This window comes from Chamaea fasciata, unplaced genomic scaffold (assembly GCF_029207755.1).
Source record: "Chamaea fasciata isolate MVZ Bird 193981 ecotype frontalis unplaced genomic scaffold, bChaFas1.0.hap1 SCAF_31, whole genome shotgun sequence".
Lineage (NCBI taxonomy): Eukaryota > Metazoa > Chordata > Aves > Passeriformes > Sylviidae > Chamaea > Chamaea fasciata.
In genome coordinates, this window is record NW_027094116.1 from 1,325,003 (window position 1) to 1,343,117 (window position 18,115).

The following is an 18,115-nucleotide window of genomic DNA, read 5'->3' on the forward strand; positions in this document are numbered from 1 at the left end:
TGCTGCAGCTCAGCACCCATTCTGAGGTGTGTGGGGGGCTTCTGCACTTCCCTGGAAAGGCAGAAGCTGCTGCTGCAGCCTTGGAGTGGATGTGTGTTGCCCAAGCCTCTGTGCTTCTGTGGGTATTAAAACCAGTAAACAGGTGGCACAGAGTGATGACCTGGTTATTTAGGGGGGCCTGGCAGAGGGGTGGGACTGGCAAGGCTATACAGCCCTGAAGCATGGAGCATGGCAACAGTGGGCACAGAGACAATCCCAAGAGCCACAGAAACAGGGAGACACAACCCAAAGTGCCCCCAGCCGTGCTGGGTACCAGTCAGGGCTTGGGATGGGACACTGCTCCCAGCACATACATGGGACTAGGAGAGCACATCACCAGTGCCAGGGCACCTCCCCATGTTATTCCCCCTGCACTGTGCCAGATCCACAGCTTTTTATAGCTCTCCTGGGCTGTGCTGAAGAGCAACACCCATAAAACCCTGAAGTGGCCGGAACACAGATAACCCCCGGACACGGCGCTGGGGATGGAAAGTCCCTGTCAAATTCCCCTAATGGAGAGGCCAAACGGTCCCAGGGGAAGGAGCCAGGCAAACGTGTGCCTTTGCCATACAGTTTGTTGTTGCTTTATTAATTGAGAAGGCAACACGCCATTAGTCACACTCGTTAATGCCCAGCCCAAGTCCTCTGCACTTGCACCATCCAGAGTCATCAGCCAGCGTCCTCATGGCTGTGGGGAGCGAGGATGGGGCGAGGGATTCACCAGGGTTGGGGAATGGGCAGCCTGTGCTATCTGCTGGGGAACTGGATTAGACCCCCCTTTCTGGTCCAGCAGTGGGTCTGGCTTCTCCAGTATGTCCAAACACCCCACAAGCCTCACAGCAGGCTGGGACATGGGCACCCGCACAATCAGGGGATGCACCAAGAACCCACATCCAGCTCTATCACTTTACCAGAGGACACCTGGACCACCCCAAATCGCTGGGAGACCACCCCTCCTACCCCACCTCAAGCTCTCTGCCCAGGTGATGAGGACTGGTGTCCCACCGCTGTCCCCTCTGCTCAGCCCACTTCTCCTCCCAGTGTCCTTACTTCCCCACGAAGCAGTAGGTGCCGTAGGTCCTCATCTCCTTGCTGGGGAAGCCGAAGCTGCGGACACCAGGGTCGGGCAGCCCCCCGCAGCGCTCGCGGGGGATGGTGATGGGGTACCGGACGCTGCCGTCTGCCAGCCACCCCCCGTCACAGCGATCCAGCTGCGAAAACTTCCAGGCGGAGTAGAGCTGTCCCACTTTGGCAATGGCAGCCCCGTGGTTGCGACACGCTTGCCCAGCCTCCTTGAAGTTCAGGTGGCCCCGGATGAAGTAGACCTGGCCTGGGGATGGAAGGAGGACAGTGCAGGTGGAGCACCCTTCCTGCAGACAACCCCAGCCCTGTTGCAAATCCTGGTGGGCAGCAGGGCTTGGTGGCATTGTGAGAAGGACAGGGGAACACAGAACTACCTTGAAGAGCAGAGGTAAAGCAGAAAGCATCGAATCGGTCCTTCTGCTTGTCCCTGGCACCATAGGTCCGGACACCGGGCAGGAGGAGGCGGCCACCACACGGCTCCCGCGAGTTGATGATGGGGTAGTGGACAGTCCCATCAAGGATCCAGCCAGCATTGCACCAGTCCAGACCCTCTGTCCAGGCTGTGGGGCAAGAGGTGGCTCAGCACCAGCATTTCCCTCCTCCCCATACCCAGACAGGCATGGTTTTGGGCTGAAGAGGAACTTTTTTGAATGCTTCACCTTTGTACAGCTGCTGGTAGGTGGCGAGGCGGGAGTCCTGCTGCTCGCAGGCTTGCTTGGCTTCATGGTAGTTGAATTTGTAGCGCCCATTGCTGGGCTGGTAAGGGAAGACAACGCCTGGAGGGACAGGGACAGGGTGAGGGCCGTGCTTTCCCCAAGGAAGCTTTGACTTAACATCCCTGGGGATTTGGTGATGAATTTAAGGCTGGGGAACAGGGCAATGCAATGGGGGACATGGGTGGAGGCAGAGAGCCACACACCTCTATTCCAGTTGAGGGTCCCCCTCCCGCCACATCCCCCAGGGAAGTAGTCCAACCTCACCCTCAAGGTGCAGCATGAGTGAGATGCTCTCATCCTCCAGCCCGTTGACGAGCTGGCAGCGGTACCGCCCCTCGTCCTCCAGCGCCACATCGGTGATGGTGAGCGAGGCATCGTAGCGGTGGCTGTGCCGCAGGCGCACCCGCGGGCTCAGCGGCCCGTAGTTCTTGTGGTACAGCCCGTTGGTGATGATGATGATGTTCTCCCGGTAGTTGGTTGGCTCCACCTTGCTCCACTTCACGCGGTAGTTGTGGGGCAGGCTGCGCAGGACGCAGGGCAGGGTGGCCGTGGCACCTCGCTGCGTGTGCACCGTGGGGTGGAGGGGCTCCAGCAGGTACTGCAGGCGCAGTGGGGCTGCAGCCCCCGGGCAGCCTCAGCACCGACTGGCCACCATCCCTCCGACACCTCCCCGAGCACCTCTCAACCCTCACCAGCACGGTGGTTTCTATCATCCATCCCGGCTCCTCTTAGTCTCTCCTGCACCTTCAGGAGGCACAGCTCAGCCCCTGACCTGGCTGGACCTGCCCAACATCTCTTCCCCTCTCCAGCAGCGACTCCAAACAGCAGTGCCTGGTCGACCCTGCAGGCCCTGCTCTCTACACAGGCTCCATGTCCTGCCCCCCAGGCCCTGATCCTTACCCAGGCTCTCTGTCCTCCTGCCAGGCCCTGCTCCCTACCTGGGGTTCCTGTCGGCCGCTGGAAGATGCTGGACGCTGGGGGTGCTGCCAGGAGCCAGAGGCAGCCAAGCAGGAGCAGCCTGTGCATCCTTAGAGCCGGGGGCAGGACGGTGCCTGGGGGGAGCGCAGGGGTCAGGGACATGCAGTGGAACACACCCCGGCTTCGGTGGGGCCTGTAGGATGTGGCCCTGCTCTGCGGGAGCCCTCTGACATTTACTGTGCAGAGGAGACATCCCTTGCAGGACACCGACCCCACAGACCGTGCCAACCCCCCTTCCTGGCACCCCCCCGGGCTCTTACCGTCCCCAGACATGTCCTTCGGGGAGCCGCCGTGCCCATCCAATGCCCCCAGCCCACGTGCTGCCCCAGCTCCTGCTGCTTCCCGTCTCCGTCATAAACACCCCATGGCGGGGCCGAGGGTTCTGGGGAGGCCGGACCTGTGCCACGCGGCTCCTGGGAAGAGGTGACACGGGGACACGGGAGGTGGTGAGCAGGTGCTCCCAGCCAGCCCCCTCCCTGTCACCGTCCTGGGGCAGGCAGTGTCCTGGCAGCCCCGTGGCCCCGCGGGCCCTTGATGCCCGCTCCCATGGTGCTGGCCGTGCCCTCGCTCTCTGCCCTGTCACCGTCTCTTCCCACTTTCTTCTCTTTTTTTTTTTCCCCTCCAACACCTCCCCGAGGAGCGCACAGGGAGGAGGAAGCACAATTTCCCATTGTGAGTGTCTTTCTCTTTATTGTTCTGCTCGGCAAAACACAGTGTGCCTGGCTAACAAACATCCCTTTATCTACAGGCCACAGCTTTGGGAATTCAGGGAAAATGACGGTTCTGCATCGAGCTCCAGCAGCCTCTTGGGCTGGCAAAGCCCCCCCTCAGTACTGGCCCCCAGTGCTGGGATGGTGCTCTCTGATCCCGCAGACAGCAGGGCAATGGTTAATTTTATTCCCCTCTCCCTGTTCTTGATGAAGGGATGATGTTCCCGTCCCTTGAGGCCCTGGAGGGCTGTGCAAGGGGGATGCCCCACTACTCAAGTCCCACTGGATTTATCCTGCCCTCCAAAAAGGCATCAGAGAGGCTTCCCCATCGGCACTTCGGGCCAGGATGATGCCGGGAGCAAAACACAGGCACACAATGGAGCTGTGTTCTGGCCTCTTGCAACTTCTCCCTCCCCCAGGGTCCATCTCCAAGGGTGGAGGAAGCCCTTCTCGAGGAATCACAAGACAAGCAGCGACTGTCCCCAACACCATCCTGGCCTCACCACGGCACATACAGCGCAGCAAACAGCCCCCCCTGGGGAGAAGGCCATCAGGGTGCATTTTAAGTCCCCAGGCTCTCGTCCCCCACCTGCTCCCCACTGCTTCCAGCCTCTTTTTAAGGAGGGGCATCAATTTTGATGCCAGCAGGCTGAACTTGAAGCCTTCTTCCAGCTCAGAACGGTCAGAGCTTTGGCTCATTGCAATGAGCAAAAGGTGCCTGAAGCTTTGTTCTCCCTAGGCTGAGGGAGGCTAAACTGGAGCAGCAGCACTGCAAGCTCCTCCCTCGCAGCGCTCCACGGTTATCGGGTGGGTCCATGGCTCTTCAGAGAGTCTGTCATCTCCCTCCCTCACACTTCCTGTGCCCACGGCTGCAGAAGCAGATCCTGTTCTCCCCCAGCACCAGCTCTGGGCTTCTTGGTTGGAGGATGCTGATTCCCAGCTCTGCAGTACTACAAACAAGCTGAGTGTTTCTCACATTTTTCCCAAGTGAAGGCACCAGCTACAGTCCCTGGCCCTCACAAAACCACAGCCCAAAGCAGAACACTTGCAGGGGCTCCCATAAGTGACTCACACTGTTCCCCATACCGTTGGGAACAGGGCACGACCCCAGCCCACCACTGCTTATCTGAGTTCAGAGTTTGGCCCAGTACTGTGGAAAGGGGTCACCCAAGTCACTTCCCAAACACACACTGTGTTACTTGTCTGCTTCTTGTCTCTTCTTCTTCCTTTTTTGGGATCTGCACCCACTCTTGGTGCAATACAAACACCTCTGCAGAAGCAGAGGAAGCCAAAGAAAACCAAGGAATCCCTTGTGCTCAGCTCCCCCAGTTCCTGGTGTGGGCTCTGTCAGGAGCCTCTGACTCTGCTCCTTGCTCTTGTTTTTCAAGGCTCAGATTCTCCTTCTCTCCTCACGGGCCCACAAGAAACCTCATCCCCAAAGGCCCCTGAACACTCGCTTTTCCTTCAGGGAATTTGAACCTAGCTTTGTGGGACTTTGCTGAGCCAGCACCTCCACAGTGGGTCAGTCCCACCACACTTGTGCATCACCCTCCACCTCCTCTGCCTGACCCGGTCCCCCAAAACACCGTGTTTCTACAATGCAGAGGCTGAAATATCATGCAACCCCCTCCTACAGCTTCTGGCCCACTGCAAATCCTCCCTCTGCCCCTCTTGCACCCAGCAGAGTGGGACACTGACCCCACACAGCCCACACACTTCCCAGCACAGTGGCTGGAGCCACCTGATGTGGCAACACCAGGTGTGGAGGCGTGCCAGGGAATCCAGCCCCGAGTTTCCGTGTTGGCAGCGCTATCCCACTCCCGGCAGTCCGTTCGAGGTGCGGGAAATGAGGGCAGGACCTGGCAGCCGCTCTGGCAGGCGGAGTTTGCAGTCCCAGCGTGGCTCTCCTCATGCACCCCATTTGCAGGGGGTCACCTGCCCTGGCTGCCCCCCCGACATGCCTGAGCACACAGCTGCCTCGAGGCTCCGGCTCTCCGGGTTGTGCTTCCTCCTCCAAATCCTCAACATCCTCCTCTTCGCCGTGTTTGTCCGGTACAGCCCCGAGAGCAGCCCTGGCCAGTGCCCCCCGCAGCAGAACTGCAGCTGGAGAAACCAGGACTCGGGTTTCCAGCAGCCCCGTGAGTACCCCCACGGCCGTGGGTGCAGAAGAGCCATTTTGCTGAGGGGATGGCATGGGATGTCACCGTGCCCAGTTCAGGCTGCAGACCTGTCACAGACTCCAGAGTTAAACAAAGAGGGAACATCAAGCTGCAGGGTTGGGGTACTGGTGCATCCCAGAGAGGGTAAAGGAGACTAGCTGCAGGGATTTCTGAAATGCTTGGACAGAGCCAGCCCTAAAAGAGGGACATTTGGGTCTAGGACACGTGTTACAGCAGTGGAGCTCAGAGGCAATCACTGTGTGCAGTGGAAAACATGGGATCATCGTCCCATGCCATGGTAGGGAGCACAGCAGCTGCTCCTGACATTTGGGGGTCTGCAAAGCTTCCCACTCACAGGCTGGGTTTTGCAGTGCTGGGGGATTTACACCGAGCTCCTCCCACAGAGGATTTGGCTCCCTGGATTCTACCACAGGGTCCAGCGCGGGGCTGGGGTTCTGCCCTGCCTGGAGCATCCTACTGCATGCTGGTCATCACTGCAAAACTCCTGCCAGGATAAGGGGCTGCCCCTTGCTTTTCTGAGCCAAAGGCAAGGTGGTCAATGGGAGAGGAGCTTCAGAGTGCCCTGGGCGAGAGAGGGGAGGGAGTGGAGCCTCTGGGCAGGGAGCTGGCAGCTGGCAGCTGGCAGGTTCTCCCGGTTTCACCTGCCCACGTAACCCCACCCAGGCAGTGACTCATGGAGGAGGCCGGGCCACAGCTGTCAGCTGAAGGGGTGCAAAGGCCATTTAGCCCGAGCAAGAATCAAACCCCCCATCCTCTGGTTTGCCACCAAATAGTACCAGACTAATTCCAATTCCCTGCCCATCCTTCCTCTCTACTCATCCTGTGAATTGGGACATGTGCATCCTGTGATGCTTTCAGGGGCAGCGGTGAGATCCCAGGGGTGCTGACATCTCAGACTCACCTTGATGCTGGTCTAGTGGGTGCAGACAGCTCTTGGCCACCCCAGGAGGTTTCTGGGCTGTGGGGTGAACCATGTGAGTGTCCTGAGATATCTGGACAGGGCAGTTGCAGATGGAGTGGCCAGGAGCTGCTGCAAAGGGTCACATCAGGCAGGGATGGTTTTACCTGCCACTGGCACTCCCCACTACAGATCTCCAGGGAAGATCATCCACCATGGTTCCAGACACACATCAAGTGGAGCGAGCCTTCAGCTCTCCAAAGCCTGTTAGAGTAGGGGGTGTCTTAGTCCTGTCTTCGTCCCCTTGGGGACCAGCAGGTAGGAGGGTGGCTGCCTGTCCTCAACACCTCCAGACACATCCTTGTGCCTCTTCTCCACCAGGTTTCCAGGATGTCCACATCCAAGTGCTCCTCAGCTTCGGGCTCCTGGTGGCATTCCTCAGCCGCTATGGGCCAAGCAATGCGGCCATCAGCATCCTCATCATAGCCTTTGCCATCCAGTGGGCTGTTCTGATCCAGGGGTTTTTTTACTCCTTCCTCAATGGCAAAATTTACGTGGGAGCTCAGAGGTAAGGCAGGAGGGAGCTGCTGCTGCCCAGACAGCTGCTCCCAGCCCAGCCCTGGAACACTGGCTCCCCCCTCTGTAAAACTCACGGCTCTGCTTTGGAGGAGGATTTTGTGGGACCAGGCCACTGGGTTGTTTGAGTAACTGCCCGAGCAAGGGCTATGTCAATACTGCCATGGCTGCAGCCAGGCATTTAGCGGGGGGCACTCTGGCCCCCTCCTCCCTCAAGCCCAGACATCCCTTTGTCACCAGCATCACAAGGCTCTGCCTGTTCAGCTTGCAGGAACGGTGGGATGCAGGGCCTGGGCTGCAGGCTCAGCTCCTGTCCCTGCCCCGCTCTCCCCAGCCCCTGTGCTCATCCCTGGCAGTGCCAGGTCCAGTCCCACACCTTTCCTCTCCTTCCCAGCATGGTCAGTGCTGACTTCTGCACCGCAGCTGTTCTGATCTCCACTGGAGCTGTTCTAGGCAGGGCAAACCCCATCCAGATGCTGCTGCTGGCCCTGCTGGAAGTCACCCTGTGCACTCTCAATGAATACATCCTGCTCAGTCTCATGGGGGTGAGTCACCGACTGGGGAGCCACCAGAAAGGGAGTGGCCCGGGGTTTAGGCTCCTCATGTCAAGTTCTGCCTCATCTGGAGGGACAAATGCCTTATCCCCACTTTCTGCATGGCGCTTTTCTGTTCTCACCAGGTAAGCGATGGTGGACGCTCCTTGACCGTCCACACCTTTGGTGCTTATTTTGGCTTGATGGTTTCACGGGTCTTGTACCAGCCTGACAAGAACAGGAGGAAGAGGGAAGAGCGGCAGAACACGGGGCACCAGACGGATGTCTTTGCTGTGGTTGGTATGGCGTTCGAATCCTACAACACCCGAGTCATCGAGGTGGCAGTGGAAGGGCTGTCACCACTATGAGGATAGTGAGGCTGTGGCTTTGAGTAGGAGATTCCTGCAAACCAACAAGGACAGATGTCCTCCACCTCCCCAGTGACCTGTGGTGGGGCTGTACCATCCTCTCCTAGAAATGGCTTTTCCTTGTGTTCTACCTGAACCTCCCTTGCTGCAAGCTGTGGCCACTTCCATCTCTTGGCACTTGCAAGAAGTTTCTGTCCCACAAGGGATCAACTCCAGCATCAAGACCTGCCTGTTCTATTCCCTGCAGGAACCATCTACCTGTGGATCTTCTGGCCCAGCTTCACCTCTACTACCACTGTCCACGACAATGCCAAGAACTGGGCAGTGCTCAACACCTACTTCTCACTGGTGGCGAGTACGGTTGCCACCTTCATCCTCTCTCCTGTCCTCTATGAGGAGAGCACCCCACGGATGGTAGGTCCTCTCCTGAGACAAACCCACATCCCTGCCCACATCCTGTCCTACAGGAATAGTAAGCCTGAACATACCCAGGGCAAAAAGGGATGTCTGTTAGGCTTTCTTAGGTTCATTAAGAACCGATTTGATCCCTGAGGAAGACACCCCCCTCCTCCCAGTCCCATGCTGATGCTCTCCATGGAGCCAGTTCCCCATACCACATCCTTCTCCATCAGGTTCAGATCCAGGATGCCACCCTGGCTGGAATGGCTGTGATGGGTATGGCTGGGGAGATGCTGGTCACCCCCTTTGGGGCCCTCATCGCAGGGTTTCTGGTTGGCCTGATCTCCCCACTTGGCTTCAGATTCTTCACGGTGAGTCACCTTGGGACAGCCAAGGACACTGATCCCAGGTCAGGGGACCATCTGCTCCCAAACCTGCAAACATGGGACTGCAGCACAGCCTCCCTGGGCAATTGACCCCAATCCCAATACCAGCTCTTCCCTATGCTCTCCCCAGCCTGTTCTACACTCCAGGCTGAAAATCCAGGACACATGTGGGGTTCACAACGTCCACGGGCTGCCTGGGATACTGGGGGCTTTGCTGGGGACACTGCTGACACTGATGGCCACCGCAGACACTTATGGTGACAGGTGAGAGGAGCCAGAATCAGGCATGCCAGTGACTTGATGCACCGAGCTGGGGCCACCACAGCCCCTGAGATCAGGGCTGCTCCACTCACCCTGTTACAGCACCTCTTTGGAAGACATTACCCAGAGCCGTGAGCCTGTGACAACAAACTCCCAAAAGCCTGTCCCCTCTCTGACTTGCAGGCTGGAGCTTGTATTCCCACTGGTGGCCCAGGGCAGCCGGACAGTCACTGACCAAGCGCTCATCCAGCTCGGTGCCCTGCCCCTCACCCTGCTGCTTGCAATGCTCGGGGGCTGCCTCACCGGTGAGTTTTGCCTCCAATGCAACGGGATGGCGGGTGTGAGGGGCAGAGGAATCGATGGATTTCGGGGGAAAGGGCAGGAGCAGCCCCAAAGCAAAAGCACCCGCATCAGGCAGGCCGGGCAGAGCTCAGTGGTGCTGAGCACTGTGCAAACCCGGTGGAGGTCGGGACTACCCCCGGGGCCGGGGCTCCCCCTGGGGCCGGCTTTCCCGGGGGGGGCCGGGGTTATCCACGGGGCCTTAATCCCCTCGGGCCGGGGCTCCCCCGAGCCCGTGCTCCCCCCGGTCTGTGCTTCCCCAGGGTCCGTGCTCCTCGCCGTGTCCGGGGCTCCCCTCGGGGCAGGGCTTCCCCCGCGTCCCTGCTCCTCCCGGGGTCAGGGCTCCCCGCCGGGGTCTGGGCTCCCCGCGGGTCCCGGCTCCTCGCCCGGCGCTGCCGCTAGATGTCAGGGGAAGCCCGGGCAGCGGCCGCCCCGCTCTCAGACGCCCTCGCCCGGCTTTCGGCGTCCTCAGGTGCCGTCCTGAAAACCAAGGCGCTGAGGTGTTCCGCAGACGAGCAGTACATGGAAAACACCGTCTTCTGGGAGGTAAAGCTGGGGCATTGTTGGTAAAAGGGGTTTATGGGTTTCAGGCGGCACCAGGGGTTGGATATTTCCCCCCAGTTCCTGGTACCCTCCCTCCTCTTGCAGCAGCATTTAGGGCAGGAGAGCTGCAGTAAATACCCCTGGTCGTGGGATCATAGAATCCCTGACTCATTTTAGGTTGGAAAAGCCCTCTAAAAGCACCAGGTCCAACCGTTCCACTGCTGCCAAGGCCACCACTAAACCACGTCCCAAAGGGCCACATCCACCAGTCCGTTAAATCCCTCCAGGGATGGCAACTTTACCACTCCCCTGGGCAGCCTATGCCAGAGCTGGACAACTCTTTCAGTGAAAGAATTTTCCCCAATATCCCATCTAAACCTTCCTGGTGCAACTCGAGGCTATTTTCACCTGCCCTCACCTAGCCCTGATCTGCCCTGAGTAGAGCCCATTTCTGCCCCTCTCCATGTCTCTGGCGCAGGTGGCTGAGGAAGGATGTGACCCCAGGGCAAGCGGAAAGGAGCTGGGCATCAGCACCTTGGTGTAATGACCTCGGTGAGGTCCTGCACCACCAGTGGTCTGTCACTGCCAGTGCCAGCTGGCTTCTGGCAGCCTGAACTTCCCAGCACCCTGCTCTGGAGACAGCCATACCTGTTCCCATGCGGGAGCCAGCTCCTGGTCCCAAACGTTCTGGGAACAGCTGGGTGTCCATAGGTCTTTGCAGGGTGAAGAGGTGCTGCAGTATCCCAGTGCTTGTTGTGGGAGCAATACAGCTCTTGCTCCCAGGGTCACCTTGGGGTGTCCAGGCTTGGCTCAGCCACTTCCCCTCTTGGCTCCTTGCCTCAGTTTCCCCATCAGCTGCTCTCTGAAGGAAGGCAGCGGGGGGGAGGAGGGATGACTGTGTTGGGCACAGGAGGCTGAACAGAAAGCAGCAAAGACTTTGTACAGGCACTTTTGCACACAACAATTAAAATATATGGATTTTTTTGGTAGCTTCAGGATTTGTCCCTGAATTCTCATGGCACCTGCCCAGCTCTGCTGGCTGTTTCCTTCAGGTGTCATCCAGGGAGGAAGGAAAAGCCTCCCAGTTTACCCTGCACCCCAAACACTGATGTCTATTTTTTGGGTTTAATGGATTGTCCCACGCACCCGAGGATGGTGGAGTCACTGGAGTGTGGGACAGCCCAAGCAGGCAGCACCTGGGGGCAGGAGCAGGGTGACACTTGAGTCCCCAGCACAGGGGTGCTGCCTGCTCATCACCTTGCACCAGGGGCTCCTCTCAACAAATAAATGCCCCCAGAATTCAGCTCCACTGTGAGAGAGATGCTCCTCTGGCCATTGCAGCCCCAGGACCCCCAGCACCAAGAACCCTGGCCCCAAATCCCCCCACAAGGGGCTGTCACTCCCCCGGGTGCAGATTGGAACACCCTGGGGATGTGGTAGCTTCAGTGAACCCACAGAAGGTCCTGCAACAATTGGAGCAGGGGCACAGCCCCAGAGGACTCCTAGAGGGGCAATGGTGGATGTGCCAGGGGTCCCCAGTGGGGGGGACACCTTGGGGTCCCATCTCCCATGAGCCTGGGGTGGGTGCCAGACACTTTCACACTTCCTGTGCCAGACTCCAGCACTCACCATGTGGGATTCCCGCAGGCACAGGTGTCCCCAGCTGCCAGCACCATCCCTGAGGAGGGGACCACAGCCCCACCCCATGCAGAGGGGACAAGGGGCGCAGGGCCAGCACAGCGAAGTTTGGGGTAAATGCTTTGCTACCCAACCAAAGTAGCCACAGACGGGACTCTTTTGTTCTGATATCTTCTGGTGTTGAAGCACACAGGTTTCCTTTAACTGACTGAACAAAAAATTGCAAAAAAGTCAGTGAAACACATTTATTTGCAGGTGAACTTAAAATCAGTTTAAAACACAGCAGTAAGTCAAAACTTCTTGCTTTTATATAAGTCAAACTAGCAGTTTAACTTTCCCCACTTTTGTTGTCCATTACCGAAAACTGGTGAAATCAGCACATTAAATGCTTTAGTGTCATGGAAATTCCGTGACAAAACACGGGGAAGTGGGTCACCCGTCTCTGTTTCTGCTGCCACTGCAGGCGCTGGGGAAGGTTTCTGCAGGGACCGCAGCCCCACTCCTCGCTCAGGCGGCAGGGGAGGACACGTCCCTGTAGCCATGTCCATGTGACATGCTAGAGGGAGAAGCGGGATGCAAGAGGGATGCAAGAGGGATGCAAGAGGGATGCAAGAGGGATGCAAGAGGGCGCGAGGGCTGGTGCCCCAGCGAGGGGGTGCTGGGCTCCAGTCTTCGCCCCCAGCCTGAGGTGCAGGGCTCACCCCAGGCCCGCGCCACCCCCTCCCACCTCACCTCCTTCCCAGTCCTCTCCTCCCCTTTCCCAGGCAGCCCCCTTCTCCTTTTTTATTTCCTCGCAGCGCATTTCAAAAGCAACCCACTGCGACGGGAAGAAAAGCCCCTCCAGTGAGATCATTGCGAGACCCCCAGACGTCGGGGTCGGGTGTGAAATGGACCTCCCTCCTCCTCCCCTCGCCCGGCCCCCGATCCCTCTGAAAGGCTGTTATGTTTTGTAATCGGATTAGGGGAGCCCTGCGCCCTCCCCACTCCCGTTCCCCGGCGTGCCCGGCCCTCGCCCGCCGCTCTCCCCGCAGTTGTTTAAGCGCGGCGGCCGCGAGCGCGGAGCTCTCCGTGCGGCGGCCGCGGGAGCCGGGGACGGCGAGAGCCTGAAAGGTTTAGTCAGCGAACAAATTGCTTCTCTGTAGGGGCCGTTTTCTTCCCAAGTTGAACATAATGATGGCAGTTTGAGGAACAGATGGTGCAGCTAAGCAGATAATCCCGCCGGCCCCGGGCTCGGGGAGAGGCAGCGCCGGCTCTGCCCGCAGCGCCCGGGGCCGTCCCGGGACGGGGGTCGCGGCGGTGTCGGGGTGACGATCGCACCCCGACCGAGCACGAGGAGCTTGGGCGAGCACCCCACCTTCACACCTCTTCTGCTTCGGGGGTGGTTTGGGTGCCAGACTTCGCTCGTGCCTCAGTTTCCCCAGCCCTGCAGGGAGCCCTCTGCTCCGTCACTTTCCAAGGCAGGGCTCACCTCCGGATCGCAGCCTGACCTGGGGACGTGTAATGTGAGACAGAACAGCTTTGCCTGCACTGGAGCAAAGGACAAATGAGAACAACTCGTTTTACTCTTATTTTTCTATTTTGCCTCTCTCTTCAACAATATTCAAGATGTCGAAAGAGCTGAAGATATTCCACCAGTTCGCAGGGGTAGGGCGTGCAGTGTGCCTGTGTCAGGCTCAGGGATGCCAGGATCTGCCTGCTAAATGAGTCTTTATTTAAAATACATCAGCGGGAAGAGCCCAAAGCCCCACAGAGAAGAGGTAGGCAGGGCAAGGCACGGACACATCTGCGTGGAGCAAGCCCTGCCCTCCTGTCCATGCCACACTGGCACCAGAGACCCTTCCCCACACCACGGGGCTCTCACGGCCTTCAGGACACACTCCAGGCACACTGTACCGCATGCCTGTGTCCAGCAGGTTTGTTTAATTCATGTCCCCCCCCTCCAGCCCTGTCCCCTGAGAGCCCCGGTTCTGACAGCTCCCCTGCCCTCTCCGTGGCAGCCCAGCTGCCAAGAGACCTGCCTAATTCACCTCTTGCTAATGCAGGAGCTCAATCAGCTGCTCGAAGGGTGTTTTACAAGTCAAAGCAATAACAACATCCCTCTGCTACAGCTGGGGAAACTAAGACACACAAAGAAGTGCCCAAGAGTCCATTGGAATTAGAAGCAGGACAAAGCCTGGGCTCCCCGAGCTCCCCTTGTACATGTCCTTACACATCCACAGCCCCCGCCACCTCCCCCCCCCAGAGCAGCTGATGCCGCGTGCTGTTTGATAGAAAGCCAGCTAATCATCTTTCCCACCTTTCTTGGAGTGTGAATCGTTATCCCAGCGACACCTGTAAAGCTCCTTGTCAGACAAGGCTGGTGCACACATCTAATAATGGGCACCATATGGGAGAGGGAAGGCTCGGAAGAGGAGCAGGGGCCCGACCATCCTCACGCTGAACAAAGAGCAGTGCCCGACGGCTTCCCAGTACGGGCCAGTATCACCAGCGCTGGTTTGAAAGACCAGCAGCAAGGAGAGAGCCCAGGCAGAGGCAGCAGTGGAGGAAGAACCACCACTCAGGGCGCTAAATGCCTCAATAACTCCCCAAACAGCCCTGCCCCTTAGAAAAGGACCTGGCAAAATTGGCAAGTGAAGGTTAAAGGCAGGAGAGTCATGGTGCCCTGCTCACCACAGCATGCCCAAAGCCTGGGACTGGGCACCCCAAATCCTCTAAAGCACATCCCACCCTGCCTTGGAGCTTCTGCTCACTGCCGGCCTTGCAGTGGCACGGCAGGTGTAGAAAAAGCCTCCTACAGGTTAGATGGTGATAGCAAGGACACGATGCGCATTACAGACAGGTCCCTGCACTTGGACTGATCCAGAGCCCCCCAGGCTTCCTCTGACCCAAAGCTTTGGGGACAGAGCTCAGCCCCTCTGCCAACCCCCACCCCCCAGCAAAAGTCCCCACTGCCACTGCAATTACAGAACCACATTTTCAGGCCCCAATTCATTGCCAGCAGCATAATGAGCCCCCAGGCACCATCAGCGGGGGCAAAGCAATTAAAATTGCTGCCGTGGTAGCTGCGTGGGTGGCTCTGGCGTGGGCTACTGCCAGTGCCCGTTTTGGGGCGAGTGGGCACCGCCAGGCCGGGCAGGGCCTCAGATTGCTGCATGTCCCTAGGGGTGAACAATTGACTCGTTCTTCCCTGGGTTCAAAGAATAATAAAATAAAAAAAAAAAAAGAATAAAGGCCCCAGTAAAGCTGGGAGTCAAGTTTATTTACAAACTGAGTATGAAGTGAAGGGCTTGGAACAAAGGTGTTATGTAAGGGACAGTCACTAAGGGGCTCTTTACCCACGCTAATTGCCACTTGCTCCACTATATCCATTTATCTTGCAGCTGAAATGGCCTCCTCAGGCTTGTGGGTTCAAGCAGTGCTTGTTTGCAATGCTGCCCAGCACAATTAGTGCACCAGCGCAGGGGCCAGTGCAGTCCCACCACCCAAGCCCACCGGGAAGCCTCACACCTCCCTGAAATGTGGGATCATGCCCGCAGTGGGTGGATGTGCTGGTGGGCATGTGGCTTGGTAGGGAGAGGTGCTGCCTTGCCTTGCGTGAGACTTTGGTGTCAGTTGTGTAACAGGGAGGGACAAAGTGGCTTAGTTCTGTAGGACGGACCTCGAGGTCATCCCAACCCAGCCTGGGTGGTGAGGGGCAGAAAACCATCATGAGATTCTTGTGGAGGCAGCTGCAAGAATGATGGCCCTGAAAGGAGAATGAGGTCTGGAGAGGATGAACAGAACCAGCTGTTTGTGATGGTGTTTCCGACGGGTCAGATGGAAACTGCCCTCAGATGCAAAAGCCCAAAAGGCAGAAACCAGAATCAAGACCAGAAGCTGCCGTGCATGGTGCAGGGCCTTCCTGCAGTATGTGGCCTTCCTGCTCCCATCCCTGCCAAGGCATGTCCAGGGGCACAGGGACCACAGAGGAACCGCTAGCTCTACTCCAGCCAAACTGTCAGGAAAAGGGAGGAATATGAGGTGGCAGCACCCCCAGGAGCCGAAAGGTCAATTTTATTGACAAACTGCCTCTTGAATGGAGCACGGGGAACAATGCCGGCCTCAGCCCAGGTCAATCGGGACTGTGTAAAGCAAGGGGCCGGCTCCAGCGGCCCCGGGAGAGCCCTCCAGGCGAGTGGCCTTTACCAACGTGTTTGCATAACCTCTGACCCCTTCTTTTGGGGTTTAATTGAAATCCCAGCTTGGTGACAAATTGGCATGACCAGCAGGCTGGAGGCCGGGAGGGCGAGCGTGGAAGCGATGCTGGAAAGTCCCCTCCCTGCTCTGGCAGTGAATGACCTGCTGCCCCTCCCTGTCCTGGGACACTTGCAAAGCCCAAGCCATGTCTTTTTATCTCACCGTGCTCCTTCGACTGATCCCATGTCACTGCCCAAAGGCCACCACAATGGGCTTGGGACAGGCAACGGCCTGGGTCCACCAGCAGCTCTGTCTCAATACAGGCAGGAGCAGACAAGCACTGTCTGAGGCGTGTGAGGCTCCTTAAGAAACACTCTGGACTGAACTCTCCTTGGACTGGAATGCTCTGATGCTTTGTTAATCACAGAGCTCATTAGGCTGAGGCATTTGCAGTTCGCACCCTGGCAAACCCCCACCGCAGAGACCCCTCTCCCTCCCTGTCCAAAGGGAAAGGTCACAGCCCTTCTCCAGTCTTGTCTTGAAGAAAAAAAATGGTTTTTAGAGCCAATAGTAGAAATGAGCTTCTGAAAAAATGTAACTGAAGTCCCAAAGCAGTTCCCACTGACTGGGGATCAAAAACTGACATTGAGCCAAATGGAGCTGAAGTCATCCTATTTCAGAAGTTCCTGGGAGAGAGGTGAGAAATGACAGAATTCCCTGTGATGGTGGAAATCTCATTTTCTGCAGAAACCAGAATAAAAACAATGAGAAAAAACCCCAAACCAGACTCTTTACAATCCCCATCCCTTTTACAGAGCATTTGCAGCATCCCAGCTGCTCCATGCAACACATCAGTGATGCAGAGCTGTGCTAGATGGAGGTACCAGTGCACCTGAGAGGGATGTCCAGGTCGGTATCCCTGCTGGCTAAAGGGACTCCACAGAGTTACAGCAGAATCCTCCAAAGCACAAATACTTTCTCTCCACTTTTCTTCCTGTCCCAGAATACCAGATTTTGGGATTAGACTGCAGAATTCTCCTGCCCACAGGTAAAGAGTTAATATTTCACATTGTGTAGATCATCCAATATGAATCCCAATTGCCCTTTAACAGGGTTGGAGTAACATCTGGTACCATGTGCAACCACACCCCTGAAGTGCAAATGGCACAAGTGAGACTTGAGCAATTCCCACCTAAATCCGTGCAATCTCCACGTGTAGGCAAGAGCCTGTGAATCACTGAGGCTCCTGCCTGTAGTTCTGTTGGCCCTGCCCTGTAGGATTTCACTGGTCCTGGAGGAACATCCCACACTTTGGAGCAACAGTCACACATTTTGCAGTACCAACACTAGACTTTTCCTTAGGAGCCTGTCTGTACATCCAATTCACATTGAAGCACCTTAAAAACAGAGCAGTCCCACATTGAGGAAAAACCCAAAAATATCTCCATTGCTGCCTGCTTTACTGTCTGCACCTCATTTGCAGATCATTTACAGGGGTTTTTACATATCCTAAAATACTTCTAATTGCAGGTTTCATGTCTGTTATCTGTCACTGATTAATACGTTTCATTTCTATTATTGTTATTATTACTATTAATTGTGCATCCATCCAATTCATAAATCAAAGTCTGTTGCCCAGGATCGAGTCACAAGAACCAGGTTTGTTTCTAGGAGGTGCAACCATCAGAGGTGATGAGACTCTTAAGAGCAGCCCCTTGCCCTTGTAGATCTCAAACTGGCTTGCAAAGAGCAGATCACCACTTTGCAGATGTACAAGGTGGGGAACAAATCGACCCCAATGTCTGCAATAAACTGTGGGTACTGGTGGGGACTGGACAATTTGATCCCTTCACCCTCCTATCTCCCTGTGCCACCTTCCAGTTTGCCACATTTCAAGGGAGAGAAACGGGTTGTAATTTTGTTTTGTTAACCTCCTTCTCCCCTAGCCCCACACACCACTGGGAATAAACCTGGGATGCTTTTATTCCCCCACCGTTTCTGCCCCCACCTCCCAGGACAGCCGGATCCTCACGCTCTGCTGGCTGTCACTTAGCCACCTTCCCGTGTGCCCCGTGGGTCACTATTCCCCCAAACAACCTTCGGTTTCCACCAGTTGAAGATCTTAGAGGCTTCTTGCACAAAACCCTTTGAGGTATTTCATGCAAGGCTTGAAAAGGCTCCTGCTTCCTCTGGGGGGCATTATCATGACAACCGGCTTTAATTCTGCACAGATCCAGGCTCCCAGCTGGATCCTCAGCCACGCCAAGTCCCCCTGACACCCTTCGGCTGGCT

At 57.1% G+C, this 18,115-nt stretch overlaps 2 protein-coding genes across 3 annotated transcripts; one reads left to right on the forward strand and one right to left on the reverse strand.

Annotated features, from left to right (window-relative positions):
* Positions 1-100: 100 nt before the first annotated feature.
* On the reverse strand, positions 101-3,399 carry HAPLN2 (hyaluronan and proteoglycan link protein 2). Of its 2 annotated transcripts, none has more exons than XM_066206839.1 (6): positions 3,077-3,399; positions 2,777-2,890; positions 2,103-2,359; positions 1,782-1,898; positions 1,497-1,682; positions 101-1,369 (listed from the first exon to the last, which is right to left on the reverse strand). In XM_066206839.1, exons 1-6 carry the CDS (start codon positions 3,169-3,171, stop codon positions 1,086-1,088), a joined length of 1,053 nt encoding a protein of 350 aa, XP_066062936.1. In that variant the 5' UTR covers positions 3,172-3,399; the 3' UTR covers positions 101-1,085. The 2 variants fall into 2 exon arrangements, with proteins under 2 accessions (XP_066062936.1, XP_066062935.1); XM_066206838.1 differs by having other exon boundaries at positions 2,103-2,453; positions 3,077-3,181.
* A 2,058-nt stretch (positions 3,400-5,457) lies between these two features.
* On the forward strand, positions 5,458-10,972 carry RHBG (Rh family B glycoprotein). The gene is made up of 10 exons (XM_066206846.1): positions 5,458-5,664; positions 6,986-7,172; positions 7,575-7,725; positions 7,860-8,013; positions 8,329-8,495; positions 8,714-8,851; positions 8,997-9,130; positions 9,311-9,432; positions 9,939-10,012; positions 10,488-10,972. The coding sequence occupies exons 1-10, from the start codon at positions 5,484-5,486 to the stop codon at positions 10,551-10,553; spliced, it is 1,374 nt and encodes a 457-aa protein (XP_066062943.1). The 5' UTR covers positions 5,458-5,483; the 3' UTR covers positions 10,554-10,972.
* The last annotated feature ends 7,143 nt before the right edge of the window (positions 10,973-18,115 follow it).